The sequence below is a fragment of the Manis pentadactyla genome, chromosome 7 (genome assembly GCF_030020395.1).
Source record: "Manis pentadactyla isolate mManPen7 chromosome 7, mManPen7.hap1, whole genome shotgun sequence".
NCBI lineage: Eukaryota > Metazoa > Chordata > Mammalia > Pholidota > Manidae > Manis > Manis pentadactyla.
Genome location: NC_080025.1, coordinates 88,373,828 through 88,391,592, shown reverse-complemented (window position 1 = coordinate 88,391,592; position 17,765 = coordinate 88,373,828). Strand labels below are relative to the sequence as shown.

The following is a 17,765-nucleotide window of genomic DNA, read 5'->3' as shown; positions in this document are numbered from 1 at the left end:
AGAAGACTAGGGCTTTACCTAGAATCCACATCTTTAGTTTTGACTGAATTTTTGTTCTCTGAGATTTATGAGCTTTTTCTAAATTCAGTTCACTTAAAAGTATATCACTGCTTTTTATGGCATGGGAGAAATGAATTATTTATTTACCTCAAATTGTGGATAGAAATTTAATGCTTATGAGTTTGATGGTATAGAATATATGTCATAATATATACCATTTAATTGTAGAAATGTCTTGCATGTGTGTGCCTGTACATCTTATAGTTAGATATGTAAAGGAGGCAATTTTCAACTATAGAAATTTGAAATGCGTACATTTATCAATAAAAATAGCATACAGGGTGAATGCAAGTGAAAATGTAGGAATCAAATGTAATTATTCCCCCTGTGCATCATTATAATGAAACTTTGTTGGACAATTCTGTTTTTAAAACAGATATTTGAGAGATGTCAAAAGTCAGTCATAGCAATTTTAACACTCCTCACATTTTCAAAAAAGATAATTAGAATTTTATAAAATGCTTGTGGAAAACAATTGGAATTATGGAAGATCACATATGTTCTGAGTTTTAATTAAATCTTACAAATTTTATCAGTCATAATCTATTTCATGCTGGTTTTCTGAAAATTTTTTACTATATGGTATTTATATTGAATTAAAGAAAACCACCAATTTCTGAAAAAATGCATAAATCTAAATGTAAGAAGAGATAGAAATTTTCATTAGAAAAACACAATGTGCTGGAAGTTCTTTCGCTTTTCAGAAGTAATGTTTAAGTATTCAGCAGAAACATAACAAATTTTACTGTGAAGGCACCACTTAGTGCATGTAAAAATAGTTAACATTTTAAAAATCAAAAGTGTATAGAATCACTACATAACCATAGGCAAAGCCAAATTGTTCCTTAAATTCCATAATGCATAATTCCTGGACAAAGACGTTTTCTTAGTTTTTAAAAATGGAGTGGATCATGAATCTCATAAATTACCATTACATATTGAGCATATTTTAATATATTTTCAAAATTCTTCATTTCAAAAGAACCAACCAAAGGACATAACTGTTATTTACTGGAAAAAATATAGCAGAAATAATATTTCTATCCTCAACAAAACTTTCAGAGACAATTTCCAGTTTCAATTTAATTTTCCATACTTAAATTCATTTATCGTGACTATATATTACCAAGGCAAATTTATCTATCAGTTAAAATGCAGAGTAAAGCTTTGTAATATGTGTAGCTAAACATTATATTTAATTTTAAATATTTTTATTCACATCATACTTCATGTCACAGACATACTGAGGAATGGCAGCTCTTAAAAGAATCATAATTGTTCTTAAAATTTAAACTCAAATTCCTTAGATTCCTTAATTTCAGACCTATTCTCAAAATAAAATAGTCTTAATTATAAATATTTCTGCCTTTACCATTGAATATTATTTCACGAAGCAAAAGGAATAATAAACACATTTATCAAATTTAAAGAGCCTAACATATTTAAAATAATTTGTTTTTTAAAAAAGATTAACAGCTTACATTTTTCATGTATTTAACTCTTGTTATAATGTGCTGCTTGATCTCAAAACCTTGCATGAAATATTGATATTAATAGAACATTTTTCAGGGAAATTCAAGTATATTGTAAATACAGGATAAATTCTGAACTCTATATAGTTTAAAATGGATGCTATGGAAATTCTATAATATATTTTATATTTTTTAACATTTTCATGATATAGTTAGCCACAAAGTGCAAGGCATTTTTCAGTATTGGATTTCATAGATGTGGACTGTGAAAGAACTATTACAGGTAATGCAAGGGATTTTTGCTATTCCTAAGATGTTTAAAAATTCTTTCTATGGCCTAAAAAATAAAAATCAATATTTTGTCTTATTCCAAATATTCTAAGAAATGAAAATTTTATAAATAGCTTTGAGGAATAATTGATATATATTTAGAAGTCCAGAGAAAATTTAAAAATGATATTTACTTCTGGAATTCATCAAGACCTCCTTTTTACTTCTTTCTTCCTTGAATCACACTTTTTTCCCTCTTCCAAATAACATTTTTCTTATACTTTCTATTTGATGTCATCATTATTACTAATATTATAAGTTTTGGGTCTTCAATTGAAAAGAACTTTCCTGGTAGTTTTGTTTTAATTGTGTGCCTTTCAAACAGACTCCTTCCCTTTCTAACCATTTCTAATTTTTCTTTCCCAGACTTTTAGACCCACAGTTCCAGAGGCTGACTCACTAAAGCAGGTTGCACAGAAATTTCTGGACGTGTTTTTAACATCTGACACAGTGAGTGAGAAAAAAGCCAGCTCTGTTCTTGGGCAGGTACGGGAGAAGTGGCAGTACCTGGAGATGAAAAGTGTGTGTTGTTTGCTAGTTGCCAGTTACCTGCAACATACTAGTTAAATTCTAATCCATTCATTTCTCAATGTATTTACTCCTTTTAATGCAATGCAAAACCAAAAGGGCATTTATGGATGTTTTTTATTGATGTGTGCAGATCAGCTTTATCTTTAGTCTTGTCTGACATTTTCCAAAATGCTTTTAGTGGACAGCATTATATTATGTAAATATTTCTGGTTGCTTGTTTAGGGAGTTGGTTCCCTAAACTGTTCTCTGGATAAAGACTTCAATACTTTCACCCAGAATCCCTGCAGGAGCTACCCAAGTTTGGGAAGTTTAGTGTTGCTCTTTGTACTTCAACTTTTAATATTAGAGCACATATTGAAACCATAAACACAATGAAAATTCAAAAACTATTCCAGCGATATTAGAAGAATATACCCACTCTTTTTTTATCCTTAAGAGCCAAGGGCAGGGGGAGTGGCAGGAAGAAATATTCTTAAGATCTAAGCCCTGGACGCCATCCTGCCGAATGCTTAAAACTCTTAGAAACGTGCAACCTGAAGAACACCCCCTTTCCAAGTCTAAAATAATATTAGATTTCCAATACATATCGGCAAAGAAAAGTCTTACCGTCAAACGCTTGTAGCAGGTTCCAGCTCAGACCCAGACTGAAAAGCTGAGCAGCTGGTGAACAAAACTTTTAGCTTTTTTTTTTTTTTAACGAAGTCTGCAAAACTAATTTCCCTCAAAATAGGGCTCAATTTCCGTTAAAGAAAGCAGCGCTTACAAATCTCAGAATTCCTGATTACCCCCACCTCATCCCACCTCTAAGCAATGGAAAACAATTCGAACTTTCACACGGATGTAAAGGTTTATTGAGAGGCCACTATTAATGGCAGTTTGGCTTAAAAGAAAAGGGAGATAGTCTGAAGCCCTGGGCGAAGGGGTAAAGTTCTGCCTTTGGGACACTTCTCAAAGATTCATCAATACTTTCTCCTAATTCAAACCAGATGGCTGGCGCAGTTTGCTGTCCCCATTGATCCCATTAACAACTTCAAAGACCTGGTCCCCACCCTCTAGACACCTGAGATAATGAAAATAACGGAGCGACATTGCTGGTGGCACATTTGGAGTCCTTGACAGGATAGGTGAGCGCCGACACCCTCCTGATGGGGCACGTCCCCGGGCAGGACTTGACTGTTGCCGTAGCTCATTATGCGCGGCTTGCTCTCCTTGTGTAAACGACTCTGTCCCCAGCAGACACTGTCTCCTGTCAAGCAAGTGTCAGTATCAGAAAGCCCGGCTGTCGCTCGCACCAATTCACTGGTGGCAAGTTTTCTAACTCATTTTCTATGTTACAGGATTGTAACCTGGGAGATCTGAGGCATCACATTTAGTCCATTTTGGGAGCTATAGAAGTGTAATATTTCTCAATAAATAGAACCATGCCGCGGGGGTTGGGGGAAAAGAGGTGCGATTAGTGGGTTTATTTTTGAGCGGAAGAGAGAGTGGACTTTTTCAGGGAAATTAGGGTGCATGCTGGCTCCTAAAGGGAAAGACTGGAGGAGCGCGTGCAGTTTACACGTCCCATGTGACCGGGATGAAATCTCATCAGAATTCCTGACCCAGGAAGACTTTTTGGTGGACAAGTAGTTAGGAAGTTGAGTGGGACCAGGAAAACAAGGGGGAAGGACATTGGTAGAAAGCAGGGCGAGAAGACCCCACGTGGCACCGCAGGTGAGATGCCAGGGTCTGGACATCTACGACTGTCACCGCCCCGTACTTTATTCCTTTCGAGCCCACCGGGTCTCTGTCCTTTGGGCCCTAAAAAAATGGTCCTTTCTTGCCCTAGGGGCACTTCCCCGAAACAGTGGACTTGGCGTCTGAGCGCATTAACCACACACAAACACCAGCTGCAAAAAACTAGGCGCGCCACGGTGCGCAGGGCACCAGTTGATGCGAAGTTTGAAGAAGTTCTCTGGGCCCGCGCCCACCTATCTCTGATCTTTTTTCCTAACCCTACTGCATCTTTCGTGCTGCTTAAGAGCTGGGCGCATCCCTAGCTTTCCTGCAGTAACAGCGCCTAAGTGGCACTGACAAAACATCTTTCCTGAGAGTGGGGAGCGCGTGCGACATCGGGTGTGGAGTTGGGGCTGGCGTGCGCCGCGGCATGCCTTGGCGGAGCCAGCAGCAACCCGAGAGCAGCTGCCGGTCGGGCCGGGGCTGAGGCGCCGGGCGCGCCGCTTGCAGCCTCGGCGGCTGGCAGGGGCGCACGGGCGGGGCGCGCTGCATGCGTGCGGCGGGAGATAGGAAGTGGGACTGGGAGCGCGTGGCGCAGACTGAGCGGGAGTTTTGGAGGGAGTTTGCATGTGGTCAGCGCTGGGCTCCTAAGCCAGCCCCCAGCTCACATTACACTCTATTTATAACCTCTCAGAGCCGTTTCCCCCTGAAAGCAGTTCTTTGGGACCACCTTCTTTTGGCTTCAACCTCTCCTACTCTTGACATTTGAGTAGCTCGAAGGGAAGCTCCTCCAGGTCCGAGTGCTTATATGTAAAGGAGATCCGCTAGAGCTCAGGACCGGGATTATCCGAGCTCTGCAGAAACGCGAGCGGCTTTTGCTTTGGGAGGGGGAAAAGTGACACGGTTTCCAGGGAAAAGTGACCGAGCGTGGTGGCGTTTGGAACCGTCGTGAAGTCGTCTGCGTGGAACCTGAGATCTGCATGCTATGGAACACCCGCTCTTTGGCTGCCTGCGCAGCCCTCACGCCACCGCGCAAGGCTTGCACCCGTTCTCGCAGTCCTCCCTCGCCCTCCATGGAAGATCTGACCATATGTCCTACCCCGAGCTCTCCACGTCTTCCTCGTCTTGCATAATTGCGGGATACCCCAACGAGGAGGGCATGTTCGCCAGCCAGCATCACAGGGCCCACCACCACCAGCACCACCACCACCACCACCACCACCAGCAGCACCAGGCTCTGCAGACCAGCTGGCACCTCCCGCAGATGTCCTCCCCGCCGAGCGCGGCTCGGCACAGCCTCTGCCTGCAGCCGGACTCGGGAGGGCCCCCGGAGCTGGGGAGCAGCCCGCCGGTGCTGTGTGCCAGCTCTTCCAGCCTGGGCTCCGGCACGCCGACCGGGGCCGCGTGCGCGCCGGGGGACTACGGCCGCCAGGCGCTGTCACCCACGGAGGCGGAGAAGAGAAGTGGCAGCAAGAGGAAAAGCGATAGCTCAGGTGAGGGCGCGCCGGGCACCGTGGGCGAAAGGGGGCGGAGAGACGCTGGGAGCTGCTCGCGCTGCCGTGAGGAGGCTGGGGTGACGGCGCGCCTTGCCCTCTCTGGCTCCCCGCCGCCACATTCGGCAGGGCTGCTTTGGTCTTGTTATTTGGGGGCACGTGTTTCTCCGAGGGCAACACCTCAGCCAACAGTGCTAAGCGCTCCAAGGTTCAAACTAGTTTACCAGAGGGCTGAGAAAAAAGGACAAGTGACAGTATGTGAAATCGATTGCGAAGCGTGACCTTCTATCCGAGCCTAGGGGAGGGGAGTGCACCCTGGGATTCAACGTCCGCCGGGCGTGCGTGCGGCTGGCGCTCCTGGACTTTTCCCTTGCAAGTTCCCGAGTCAAAAGTGGCTCGAGTTTTCCCATCGGTAACTGGATTTCTAAATTATTGCACAATATTTGGAACTTGCAATGGAACTTGGCAGAACGTATGAGAAAAAAGTTTAGGTTTTTTTTTTTTTAATTCTGATTTCAGCGTTCTTTAAATAGTACCCTATTCCAAATGGTAAGAATTTCCCTTTCTTGGGGAAGAAGACACAATCTAGGAATTCAGAGGAGTTTAAGGATTGCGTCAGAGACTTGTAAACAAATAACGTGCTCAGACTCTTGATATAAGACGTTCTTAATAGTGGTTTTATTCATGTGCTGCTAATCTAAAGGGAGAATCTGAGTTTTGATAGTGGAAAGTAAAACTTTCCTCCAATTGTGTATTATCGGAGACAAGTATTAGGAAACAGCCACCCGAATAGTGCTGGTTCGCGAGGAGCCTGAGGCTGGTATGTGAGGGTGTGCGCAGGAAGCGCTGCGCCGTGTGGGAATAACTTGAGTAAACACGCACAAGGCGAGCCTTACTAAACACGGATGCTTGAAGGCACAGCACGCCAAGTGAGTTGTAGCAATCCAGATAAATTAAGTTTTCCACGCAAATCCTCAAAGCCCTTACTTATCTGTATAATGATTTATGAAATTGTTAAGAGATACTTTACAATTAAAGTGTGAGTTTTCTTCCATAGTTATAGTGCAGTCCGCATTCCATCATTTTGGAAAATGTCATTTGTTTCACATAATATTTACATTTTTTTTTCTTTTGTGGAATTGATTTAACAGTTCTAGAAGGTAATTCCACATACTGGTGTGAAGAATTGGGAAATGTTTGTTCTTCATAATGCTTCAAGTAATATCCACAAATGGTAATGACTGAGCCGTGTATTTCATATTACTTTGCAGCAGTGGTGTGAATTGTCCTTTAGTATTAGGATGGAGCGGATTCTTCTCTCACAAACTTAAAATCTAACATACTTTCCAAGGTCAGGGTGAACTTTCAATGCTCAATCACAAATTGGTTTTTATCTAAGAAAGTTACCAGAATTCTCACTCATTTTCGATGGTTTTTACTAACCATAAATGAAACTCTCTGAAGACAGAGAATTCAAAGGTTAATCATATTAAGAAGGTTCCATCTGCATTAGAAAAAAAATCAGATTTAGAATGCAATGATCATTTAATAGACTGAACATTTGATATCAGTGTAACTTCTTGGAAACAGATGCCAGTTCGGGTTGGTCAGCGCATAAGCAATTACCAGAAGCTCTTACTGTTCTTTCTACTTTCTGCAGTGAGAAACCTCTGATGGATTGTTCCTTGAGCTTCCTGAACTGAACCAGTGCACCTAATTTTCTTAGGGCAAACTGAATTTTCATATAGGCACATGCTATTTTGGCTAGGGGGAAACAAAGAGAGTGGGATTTAAGAACAGATGCTCTTAAATTACTTTAATAACAACTTAAGAAAATTGGTTATATTAATAGTGCTCTCCTCCTTGGTGGGAAACAACTATATAATAAAATAAGTTCATACATGTTGAAGCTGATAATTAGAGTATTGAAAACAAACACAAAAGTTTTCATCAGCTACATAAAGTATAATAGATTACATCTTGACTGGGAAATACAATTAGTCATCAGCAAGGATAGAATCACTAGGGAGTCAGAATGAACATTTTCTACTCACGATGGGACATTTTGAAATAACTTTTTGATTAGCCAGAAGGAAATATCACAATAGTTTCTGGTTAAATATATGCATACTCTTGAAAATAAAATTTAATTTTCCCAACTTCACTACTTGGGTTAATTAGTATTTGTTAGATATTTAGATAGATGCAAATTCAAGATGTTTTCCTCCTGTGATCATATTGCATTTGGTCTTTCATAATTACATTCACAGCTATTTCGTTTCATAGTATTAAGGGCATCTTGATGTAGCAGAAACTAAAACAACATAGAAAATCACTATAACTCTGGTATATTATGGTATAATACACGTATCTCTCTCATTACTTACAGCACAGTTTTAATAGTTCAGCATTTACAAAAAGTTAACTTATGAACTCCTCAGAAATTTAAAAATTTTATTAGATCAAAGTCATGTTATGCATAGTAGAGACCATTTATATTTTGTCAGGCAGTTTATAATTACTATGTATTTATAGTTGAAAGTATACATAGTCCATAAATCCAGGGCAAAGTCGGAACGAAAATTCTGAATCCTTACATCTAACACCCTGATTGTATCTGTGTGTATGTGCATATGTTCATGACCATGTGAAATTCTAATAAAATTTTAAGCACCGGAAAATAATGAAAAATGACCCCAATTTTTCTCCATAGTAATTATGTTAAAACTACAATATGTAACATTTTCCAGCGTGCATTTACATGCATTTCCTCTCCCAAATACACATGAATACACATATGTGTAATTTCAAGAAGCTTAAGAGTCTAGAAACAAATATTTATAGACTTTAGGCTTCCAATATAGTTTATTGACAATTGAAAACAACCAGCTTTAATAGAAAACCATGCTGTTATTTTTTATATGTGTTAAACATTTTTGCAACTTTGAACCTGCTATGCTTTCCTGCATTATTAGCAAAGCCAACATCTGCCACGTCTTCAAAGGAACTCTTAAAAATCAAAACTTTACAATGGTACTTAAAACAATCTCTGTACAGAGCAGGTGATTCTGAAAAAAGTCTATAAATAGTGTGAATTACTTGGCTTCAATTACATTTGATTGTTCTCCAAGCAATGTAGTAATAGGTATGAACTGCACACTTTTGTTAAAATAACCAAAATTAATCTTAGTTTTTAATGCAAGTAATATACCATATAAATATGTCAATATTTCTATTTCAATTAATATAATACATGTAGGTACTTACTTTATAAAAAATAAAAATTATGCAACAGAAAGGGAATGATTTGGGGATATGGATTTTACAAGGATTTTAGTCATATTCTTATACAATTGAAAATATTTTGTTTATAGCTACAAGATCATTAAGTATTGGTTGTCAGATTATATCTGTCTATATGCATAGTTATGCAGAATAACAAGCGTAACATTAATAAGCTGGAAGTTAAACAAAATAATGTCTTACCCACCCTAACTCTGGCGATATATTGTAATTTTGTCTAGATATTTGAATCATCATGTTTTCTGAAATGAAACTATTTACTTTATTATTCATCTCCATGTTACTAGATTATGGCTTTTCCACATTTGCCTTAAAATTTTAAAAAATAGTCTATTGGATCTGCATAATTATAGGAGAATATTGAATTAATTAAATGTCTCAAATTTACAGAGTAAAAAAAATACCGTTTACAGTCTTTTTCTTGAACTGGTGGATTAATTTTAGGTATGAATATTTTTAAATGATGACCTGACATAAAAAAATTCTTAGTACCATTGACCTACATGGATATTCTCAAACAATTATATTCAAGCCAAGAGCAGCAATTCCTTTAGAATTGCGGTGCTTTACTGTTGAAAGTAATGAATGGAAGGAAGAATGCAAATAAAAATGGAAATAGTTTCAAGTCTGTGTAAATATATTTATAATTCATTTGAAAAGGAAACGTATTAAATGCAAGGCATGACACTGCTAAAACTTTCATTTGTTTTAGAAACCCAGTTCTGAATAATTAAAATTTTAATCTTTGTTGAGAGTGAGTATCAATGGAAACCGTTATTTTGGCACCCTATAAGCTGATCTCCACTAATAAACTGAAAAAATATTTTGAGCGCCACCCGCTTTCCCTGTTTGAAACCTGTTTGAAAACGATAGACCTTTCAGCACAACATTGGAATTTATAATAACTTACAATATTTACTATAAGTCCTACACAGTCTCAGAAATTAATTTTAAACAAAAATGAAGTAACCAAAGGGATCAACTCTTTCCCTTAGATTCAGAGAAACTGGGAACCTAATTCTGAATTTAATAGAAGAATTAACTTTTTCATTTGATAATCTATTGATGAATTAATAGGTGAATTATGTAAAAATTCCCCACGTATAAATCTATTACATGTACTTGGCCTAGTAATGCTGCTAATTTTACTTATTTATTTTATTAAAAATATATCGATTTTATTCATTTACTATATTTAAAATGCCAGTCAAAAACACAGAAAGGGATGTGAGGGCTTTTTAAAGTTTCATTTCAAATTAGAAAAACCAGTATATTACAACAATATATTTTACTTTTAGATTATATTCACTTCAGCAATTTATTTCTAAAATTTCAGAGCATATCTCTTTTCCAAAAATTGCTGTAATAATTATAAACACCTAAGAATGATAATTGCTAACGGGAGAAATATTAGAAAGAATTAAAGGAATTCTTTAATTAATATTTGTTGAATTAATGCATTGTGGATGACTTATCTCTCTCAAATTTTCTGTATTTTTGCCATAATGCTTTTTATGTAATAAAACATTTTGTGGAGAAAATATATTAGCACTTGAAGTGAGACTATCAGGAGTAGCCTTTTCCCCCATTAACTGAAATCATAAATTAAGGATGAATTCTTGAGTGGTCAGTTAAAATTACATTTTCTGGGTTTTTGGTATTGGTGACTGATTCCAATGGTTTAAAAAAAAAAAAAGATGAAATGCAAACCAAGTCCAAAGTCCACTAAGTAGAAATTTAGGTAGGGTTTTAATGATATATTTGCTACTAAATGTATGCAAGCAACAAAACACATTTTGTTGTCGCGCCTACTTTTGCATATTATGTGTTTTAGTCATTAATATGTTTTAGTTATCAATAACAACCTTTTTGTAAAGGTTGTAAAAAAATGAAACACCATCATTTTTCCTATTTTTCTTATGCTCTTATGCCTACTTCCTGAAATAGCTGTATTAAACTGAAACCCCCAAATACAGATGGAGTAATAGAATAAAGGAAAGTTAATTCTAACACTTTCTATGTTACTCTTAAATCATAGTTATCAGTGAGGTTGAAATCCAAGTGGAGAAAACCTTGCAAAATATTTCATTGCTTTCATGGAGTGAAACTTAACAATGGTAAAGGTCATTGCGGTCTCAGCCTTCAATTTGCGTTACCTATGTTAAGGCAGAATTAATTTAAATCTGATGCCCTTTTCTGTACTGGTTTTCCACTTACATTATAGAAGTGTAGGGAATTTATTTTCTCTCTAACAAAGTTGTTTTTGGTAGTATTTTACGATACAAAATAATAAGTAGTAATATCTGTTGGTTCATTTGTATACATTTCAGACATCCTTTTTATGTTTCAGAGTATTTCTATTTAAAACATTTGACATAATTATTACTAAGTTAACAGAAAGTTACTTGGGAAGAGTATACATTCACATGTGATAAAATGGGTCAATTATTAATATTCCTCTTTATTTGGAATTTTAAATTTACCACAAAAATCCCTCTATTCATGATACATTCATTTATAGTGTTATATTTTCCACAGCAATGTAATATTTCTGAATGTATACATGTGACTCTCTGTAAATTTGGCACTGTGTATTGGAATACTGGATTTCCTAGGTTCCGAAAATATTCATGATGTACTTTTTGGTTTCTCACACAAGCATATGAATAAGAAAAATCAGGTAAAATCTGTGTTGTATGTATACATTCTTGGAAAGGGTTTGTGTGAAAGAGGAGAATCCTTTCAAAAATATTCACTTTGCTATCTCCGTACTATCCAGATTTAAAAGTTAGTAAATTGTATCTTTAACTTATATGGAATTATTGCTATTCTACTTTTAAAAGTGAGCATTTCCTTCAGAGTTTAATAATTCTTAAATATATGTGTATTTTGGTGGCTTAATTCTTTCATCCTTGGAGTTTTTTTACTTTTACTGCAAATATAACATAAATTTACTAGGTAATAACTCATAGTGGTAAAAATGTTAGATTTTGATCAAAGATTTTAATTAAAAAAGTATTGCTCTTCAAAATTCATAAAATCCATTCAATTCAAATGTTTCAAATGGGTTTAAATACCCTATTGTTTTCATAAGCTTTCTAAGATGTTGTAGGTAAGTTTCTTGAAGCTTGGATATGAAATTATGAATATGAAATGTTTATTTTTCATAGTTTTTAGTCTCTCCTGTGTTTTAGTAGAAAGGTTAATGGTGAAAAGACAACAGGAAGAGTGCTGAATTAACTAAGACATGGCAGTTATACTTAAAGCACACTTAAAAATAATCCTTATAAAGATACCTGTTATCTATATAGATACCTATATCTACATTTATATACACACACACTAATAGAATTCCAAATTTAGTTTCTTGATAACAGATTGTATGAACTAGAGCATCCACATTCAAGCTGTAATATGGTTTTAAATGTTCCACTTACAAAATAAAATATTAGTCTTGAAGCATATACAGCTATGTGGCAAGTCCAACAGGCTGAAGCTGGTAATCAGTGATAGTCATCAAAGTCAGATCTGCCAACTCCCCTTCAGTTTTTGTTTTCTTTTTGTTTTTCTCTTCTTCTACCTCATTTTTCTCCACTCACTTCAAGAGATTCCCATAATGCTACAAGAAAAAAAAATAGTTATCTTACATGACTATGGGCAAGAAAATTATTCAGATGAAGTCATTCTCTCTCATGCTCTGCAGAAACCTAGAGGAAGGTCCAGCTTAGGTTGATGATGCCAGTAGAATTTTAAAGGCCTCGAATTTTGCTCTTTGAAAATATAGCCTTAAAGCTTTGCCAGAAATGACATCCAAATAAAAACTTAGTTTTTGCAAAGTGACAGTTATTTGCAAATGTGGTGGTGAAATGTCTTCATTGTTTGTAGGAGCAGCTTCTTACATTGTCAGGACTGCACAGTAAACTTTTAGATAATTTTGCTTGGCCTCCTGAAAAACTAGCAAACTAAAATGAGATGGGTTTTTATTAGCTGAATGCCCCCTAACAAAATGGGCAGTGAGTGTTATCAAATGAATAATGAATACCAAGTAAATTTCACAAATGATTGATTTTATTTTCATAGCTAAAACATGCGGTTCAGGAAAACAGCATTGTGCCTTCTAAAACTGAGTGGAAACTAAATAAAATGTAGCTTTGATTTTTCAGGACGCCGGTAATTCAGCAAATGTCTTTCACATTTAAGAACAATCTTGAGAGCTTTGCTACTGTGTATATTGAAATTAAGTGACATCTCCCCTTATTTAATATGTTTCAAAAGTAAAATGAACTCTCAGTATGCTTACTGCCTTTAACACTTAAAATCTCTTCAATTACAGGCTACATTACATTGGAATATTTTCTTCTTATTTGAAATATGAATGGGTCTAGAGGCATTAAATTTGATAACATCTAGATATAAACTATTGAGATAGGTTGAAATGACAGGAAAGCCAGACGTTAAGAATCCTAGTCTGTGTGCATGCTGCAGTGCACATTTCCAGTATTACTATCTTTTGAATGTCAGCCTTCAAAATTCAGGGAATTACAGATAACTTTTCTTCCAGACTATTTTTTGTTTCTGGAAGTCAAACTTTACCAAATTTTTCTTGGTTTCTCAGATACTTGGGAAAATTAAAAGATGTGGCAACCCTACTTCTTGCATATTTAGTCATTAGTTGATAATCATAAAATATATTTCTTAGGCATCCTATCAGACAAGGAAATAGGTAGCACACTCAAAGGGATAATTGGTGAATTTAATGATGACTATTTGATGGTACGCAGTATGTAGGGAAGCAGAGGATGTGACCAGTCATTAGGGTGTGTCCACAAATTGGAAAACATTAGCTCCTTTAAACCTGAGGTGGTAAATAGAGGGAGCTTTTACAAGAGTCCAGAATCCAGTGAAAGCATCAGGACAGAAGCTTCTGCCAAAGTTGGGATCTCAGGTGGAGGAGGATTGCAGCTAATATCAGATACCATCTAGTAACCTATCTTCATGCCTTCCAATCTCCCTCTCTTGTCCCCATTGGCCAAATATGATAAGAAGGCAGACAGGGCACACAGGTCTCTGTGGATGAAATCCATGAAGTCAACCTAAAGGAATGCAAGCCACAGGGGAGAAATGTCAAGAGCAGATCTGGGAGAAAACAGCATCTTGTTCTGTGTCTTACCAGCTGTGATCGAACTTCTCTGTATCTTAGTTTCCTAAAAATTAAACTGAGTTACCCATAAAGCACTTAGAACCTCTGGCTCAGTAACTGTTGTTATTTTTGTCATGTGTCAGTGTTAGTGCAGTTATTTCACGATCTGAAAATGCTCTTTGTCTATGTTGCCTGTTTATTTGTATTTTAATTTTAATACTGATGTTGCTATAGGAAATGTTGCTTGCATGACAGATTGCTAAATATTAAAACTAATCTGCATCTGTCCCTAGAATTGTAGGTCTGCAGGCCATTTTCTTGAAATGTACAGTGAACTCTAGATCAAGTTGTGTAAGAGACTCAAATTGGCTTCATTTACTCATTCTTAAGATTCCCATTCCATAGCCTCATTTGCTTGGGCATATCTTTACCTCCTTTCTCAGGTGTTCCCTGCCACTTCTCCATCAAACACTTGTTTTTAAAGAGAAATATACAGTGGACATTTAGTGAACAGAACATAAGACAAAGGTTGCTTAAATATGACAATGAAATTTCAGACCTCTATTTCGGCTGTTAACTAGGAGGCTGGGCATGACATTTTTCTGCTATGTTGTAATACCAATTTACCTGCATATTTTTGTCACCTCATACAATAAATCATAGCATTTTAAAATTGAGTATCTGGTAATGTACATGTGTACTCTGCTATAAGTAACAGATGTTTATGTAAATATTATATAGAGAATTTACCTATGTAACTCTTTGTTATTTTGGGTAGTTGCATTTGGAGACCCTCATGGATGCAAATACCACTAAAAACTAGAATGCATAGAAACAGTTTTGGTGATAATTTTCAAAGAAAATAATATGTTTGTGTATTTATTTATATTTAATAAATTCTTGGGAATTACTGCTTAGGCTGAGGCATAGAAAACAATAAAACTAGCCCTACCTAGTACCAAGTCCTGGGTGGTTGGCTAGGTTCTATTTAGCAGTTGCTTCTTCACCTACAGGTCAGTATGGTATTCCTGAATTCAGAAATGTATTTCAGGAAATTTTAAATTATTTTATGTGATGGTCTGTGGCAATTGCTTTTGAAAAAATAATAGACTCATGTACTGTATTAAAATTATAAATGCCAAGAGGGAATGCCTAGATTCACAGCAACTTAATTCCTAAAATTAGAGAAGTTCAAATGGCTAGAGACTGCTTTTCTGCTAGATAATGCTAGGTAATGGAGGGAGTATGAAGAGGGGTATATGAAGAAGAACAAAATATTAAATGTTCCATAATACATAGTGATAACAAGAAAGGGCCTAGTTTATTACTCTTGGATTTCAAAGTATGGTTGATTTGTTAGTTTTCTTAATGTGTTGTAATCTATAATATTTAAACAGATCATTAGAATTAAAATTATACCAAGACACTAGAAGAGACCCAAGGTGTCACCCAGCTCAATGAATATATTTCCTAGATGAGAGAATGAGCCCAGAGAAATTAAGTAATGTCTGTCCATTCAGCCAAGTAGTGGTAGCTGAACTTCCATATCCTGACTTCAGCCTGGTGCCCTTAAAAGGAAAATCTCATAAAATATTTTGAGACCTTACATTTTTAGTCTTCCCAATAAAAATAAATTTCAGCATCATTTAAAATGTTGGCTACTGCTTTTGAGTGCATAAAATGGAATTTGACATAGTGCTTTACTTGAGTGTAAACTACCTCTCTCTGAATCTAATTTTATGAGTACCTCAGTCATTTTCATTCTTGTTTTATAAATACAAGCAGTGTTACACTTTCTTAGCTTCAAATCTTTCTAATACGTAGTATTTGTCATCAGGTACCAATATACCTGCATATTTTTGTCACCTCATACAATAAATCATAGCATTTTAAAATTTAGTATCTTATAATGTACAGGTGGACTCTGCTATAAGTAACAGATGTTTATGTAAATGAATCATATTTTTGTGAATTAAAGAATCTGTTTCTTGTTTTAAGATTTTTAATTTAGTACAAGTAAAGTTTGCTAAATTGAGTCTTACCTATACATTATACTGTATTTGTCAACTCTCCCTTGTCTCAAGTAATTAACTTTATCACCATTCTTAGATAAGTATTGATTTTATCTTTTAATTGACTACAGTGTTCTTGACAGAAGATGCTGATCAACATTAATGGTTGACCATTTTGCCTCTGCTATCCAGATACACCTTACTTGTTTCTCCTCCTGTCCTGCCCACATGCATCTCCCTCACAATCTGTAAACGCTAGATCCATCTGTTCCTCCCCAGTGACAACAAGCCACATAACCTCTGGAACACTCTAGACATTTACCTCTCATGTTATTCCAGACCTTGAGTTCTTACTGGACCATCAAAACACATAATTAAACATGAGAAATATGGTTGGTTCTTCTGAGGCTTGTTTTCTTTTTAACTCTAAACACAACTCCATTTCCAAAGTAATAAAAAATTCCTCTTTTATGTGCTCAGTTTTAATTTACATACAAAAAGTTCTTCATATCAATGATCTCAACTGATGATTTCTCCTTTTTCAGTAAACTTATATTCAGGACTCAGCTTCTTCCTCCACAGCTCAGCCCAAATCCATTCTGTTGCACATCCTTCTGTATATTTTTTTCTCTATTCCTACTCTCATGTATCATACACTTATTTCAGTTTTCTTCCCAGGACTCCTGTTGCAACTCTCTTATGGGTACTTTTATCGCTTTTCATTGTTATGGAATCCTATATTCAACACATAGTAATATTTTGATTCTGTCAATCCATTTGGAGTTCAAAATTAAAATGAACTTATTCTACACTTACAGTATGAATGTTTAGTTATAGGCTTTTATGGGAATGAGATATGGGCTGTCTAATGTCCGTCAATGATAAATGATTAGATTTTACTTGTGTTGATTCTTGTGTGCAACCAAATTTTGCTTCATATCAAATATATGTAACATGTAATTATATATAGCATATGTAATTAATTTATTACTACATATAATCGCATATGTATTACATGTATAATGAGATAGATAGATTTAGAGCAGTGCTTTCCTGACAAAGTTGCATTTAGTCTTTGGAACACAATGCTTAGCATTGTTAGTTTAAAACAGTGTTCTGATACTTTCTAATGTGGGTACCTAAATATATATATTCGTAGCTGCACTCAAAAAGTTTTCCATAAGATTTTCTATGTCTCCCATATTTAGTTGAGAACCCCTAGTGACATGCTGAATACTACTTACTATCTAATTTCCTTTGATAAGAATTTGGAGCTGTATATTAATGGGCTTCCATCTACAGTCTCCCAACTCAGTCATTAAAGGCTTTATTGACCAGTGAGACCAGTTTGGTATTGCTTTTATTTAACTAATATTTCTTCAGTAATCTTATGACTATCTCTTTTAAACAAAACTTTTCACTTTCTGAAAATCATAAAGTCACATTTAATTGTAAGAAATAATACAGAGGGATCCCATATATCCTTTACCCAAGTTCCCCCAGTGGTCATATCTTGCATAATTATAATACAATAACATAAGCCAGGAAACAAATATTTATACAACCCAGGAAACTGATACTGATACAACCCGCTAACCTTCCTCTGATTTCACTAGTTTTACACGCATTCAGTGTTGTACTATTGAATGTGTGTGTATGTGTGTGTGTATTTAGCTCTGTGCTCTCTCCCAGATTTATTTCGTATTTT

General features: G+C 36.0%; 1 protein-coding gene across 1 annotated transcript in view; it reads left to right on the top strand.

Annotated features, from left to right (window-relative positions):
* The first annotated feature begins 4,690 nt into the window (after nucleotides 1-4,690).
* MEOX2 (mesenchyme homeobox 2) overlaps nucleotides 4,691-17,765 on the top strand; it is a 63,687-nt gene continuing 50,612 nt past the window's right edge. The window contains exon 1 of the mRNA XM_036894535.2: nucleotides 4,691-5,602. Coding sequence (XP_036750430.1) covers nucleotides 5,095-5,602 — 508 coding nt within the window. The 5' untranslated portion in view covers nucleotides 4,691-5,094. The remainder of the gene's footprint in view (nucleotides 5,603-17,765) is intronic.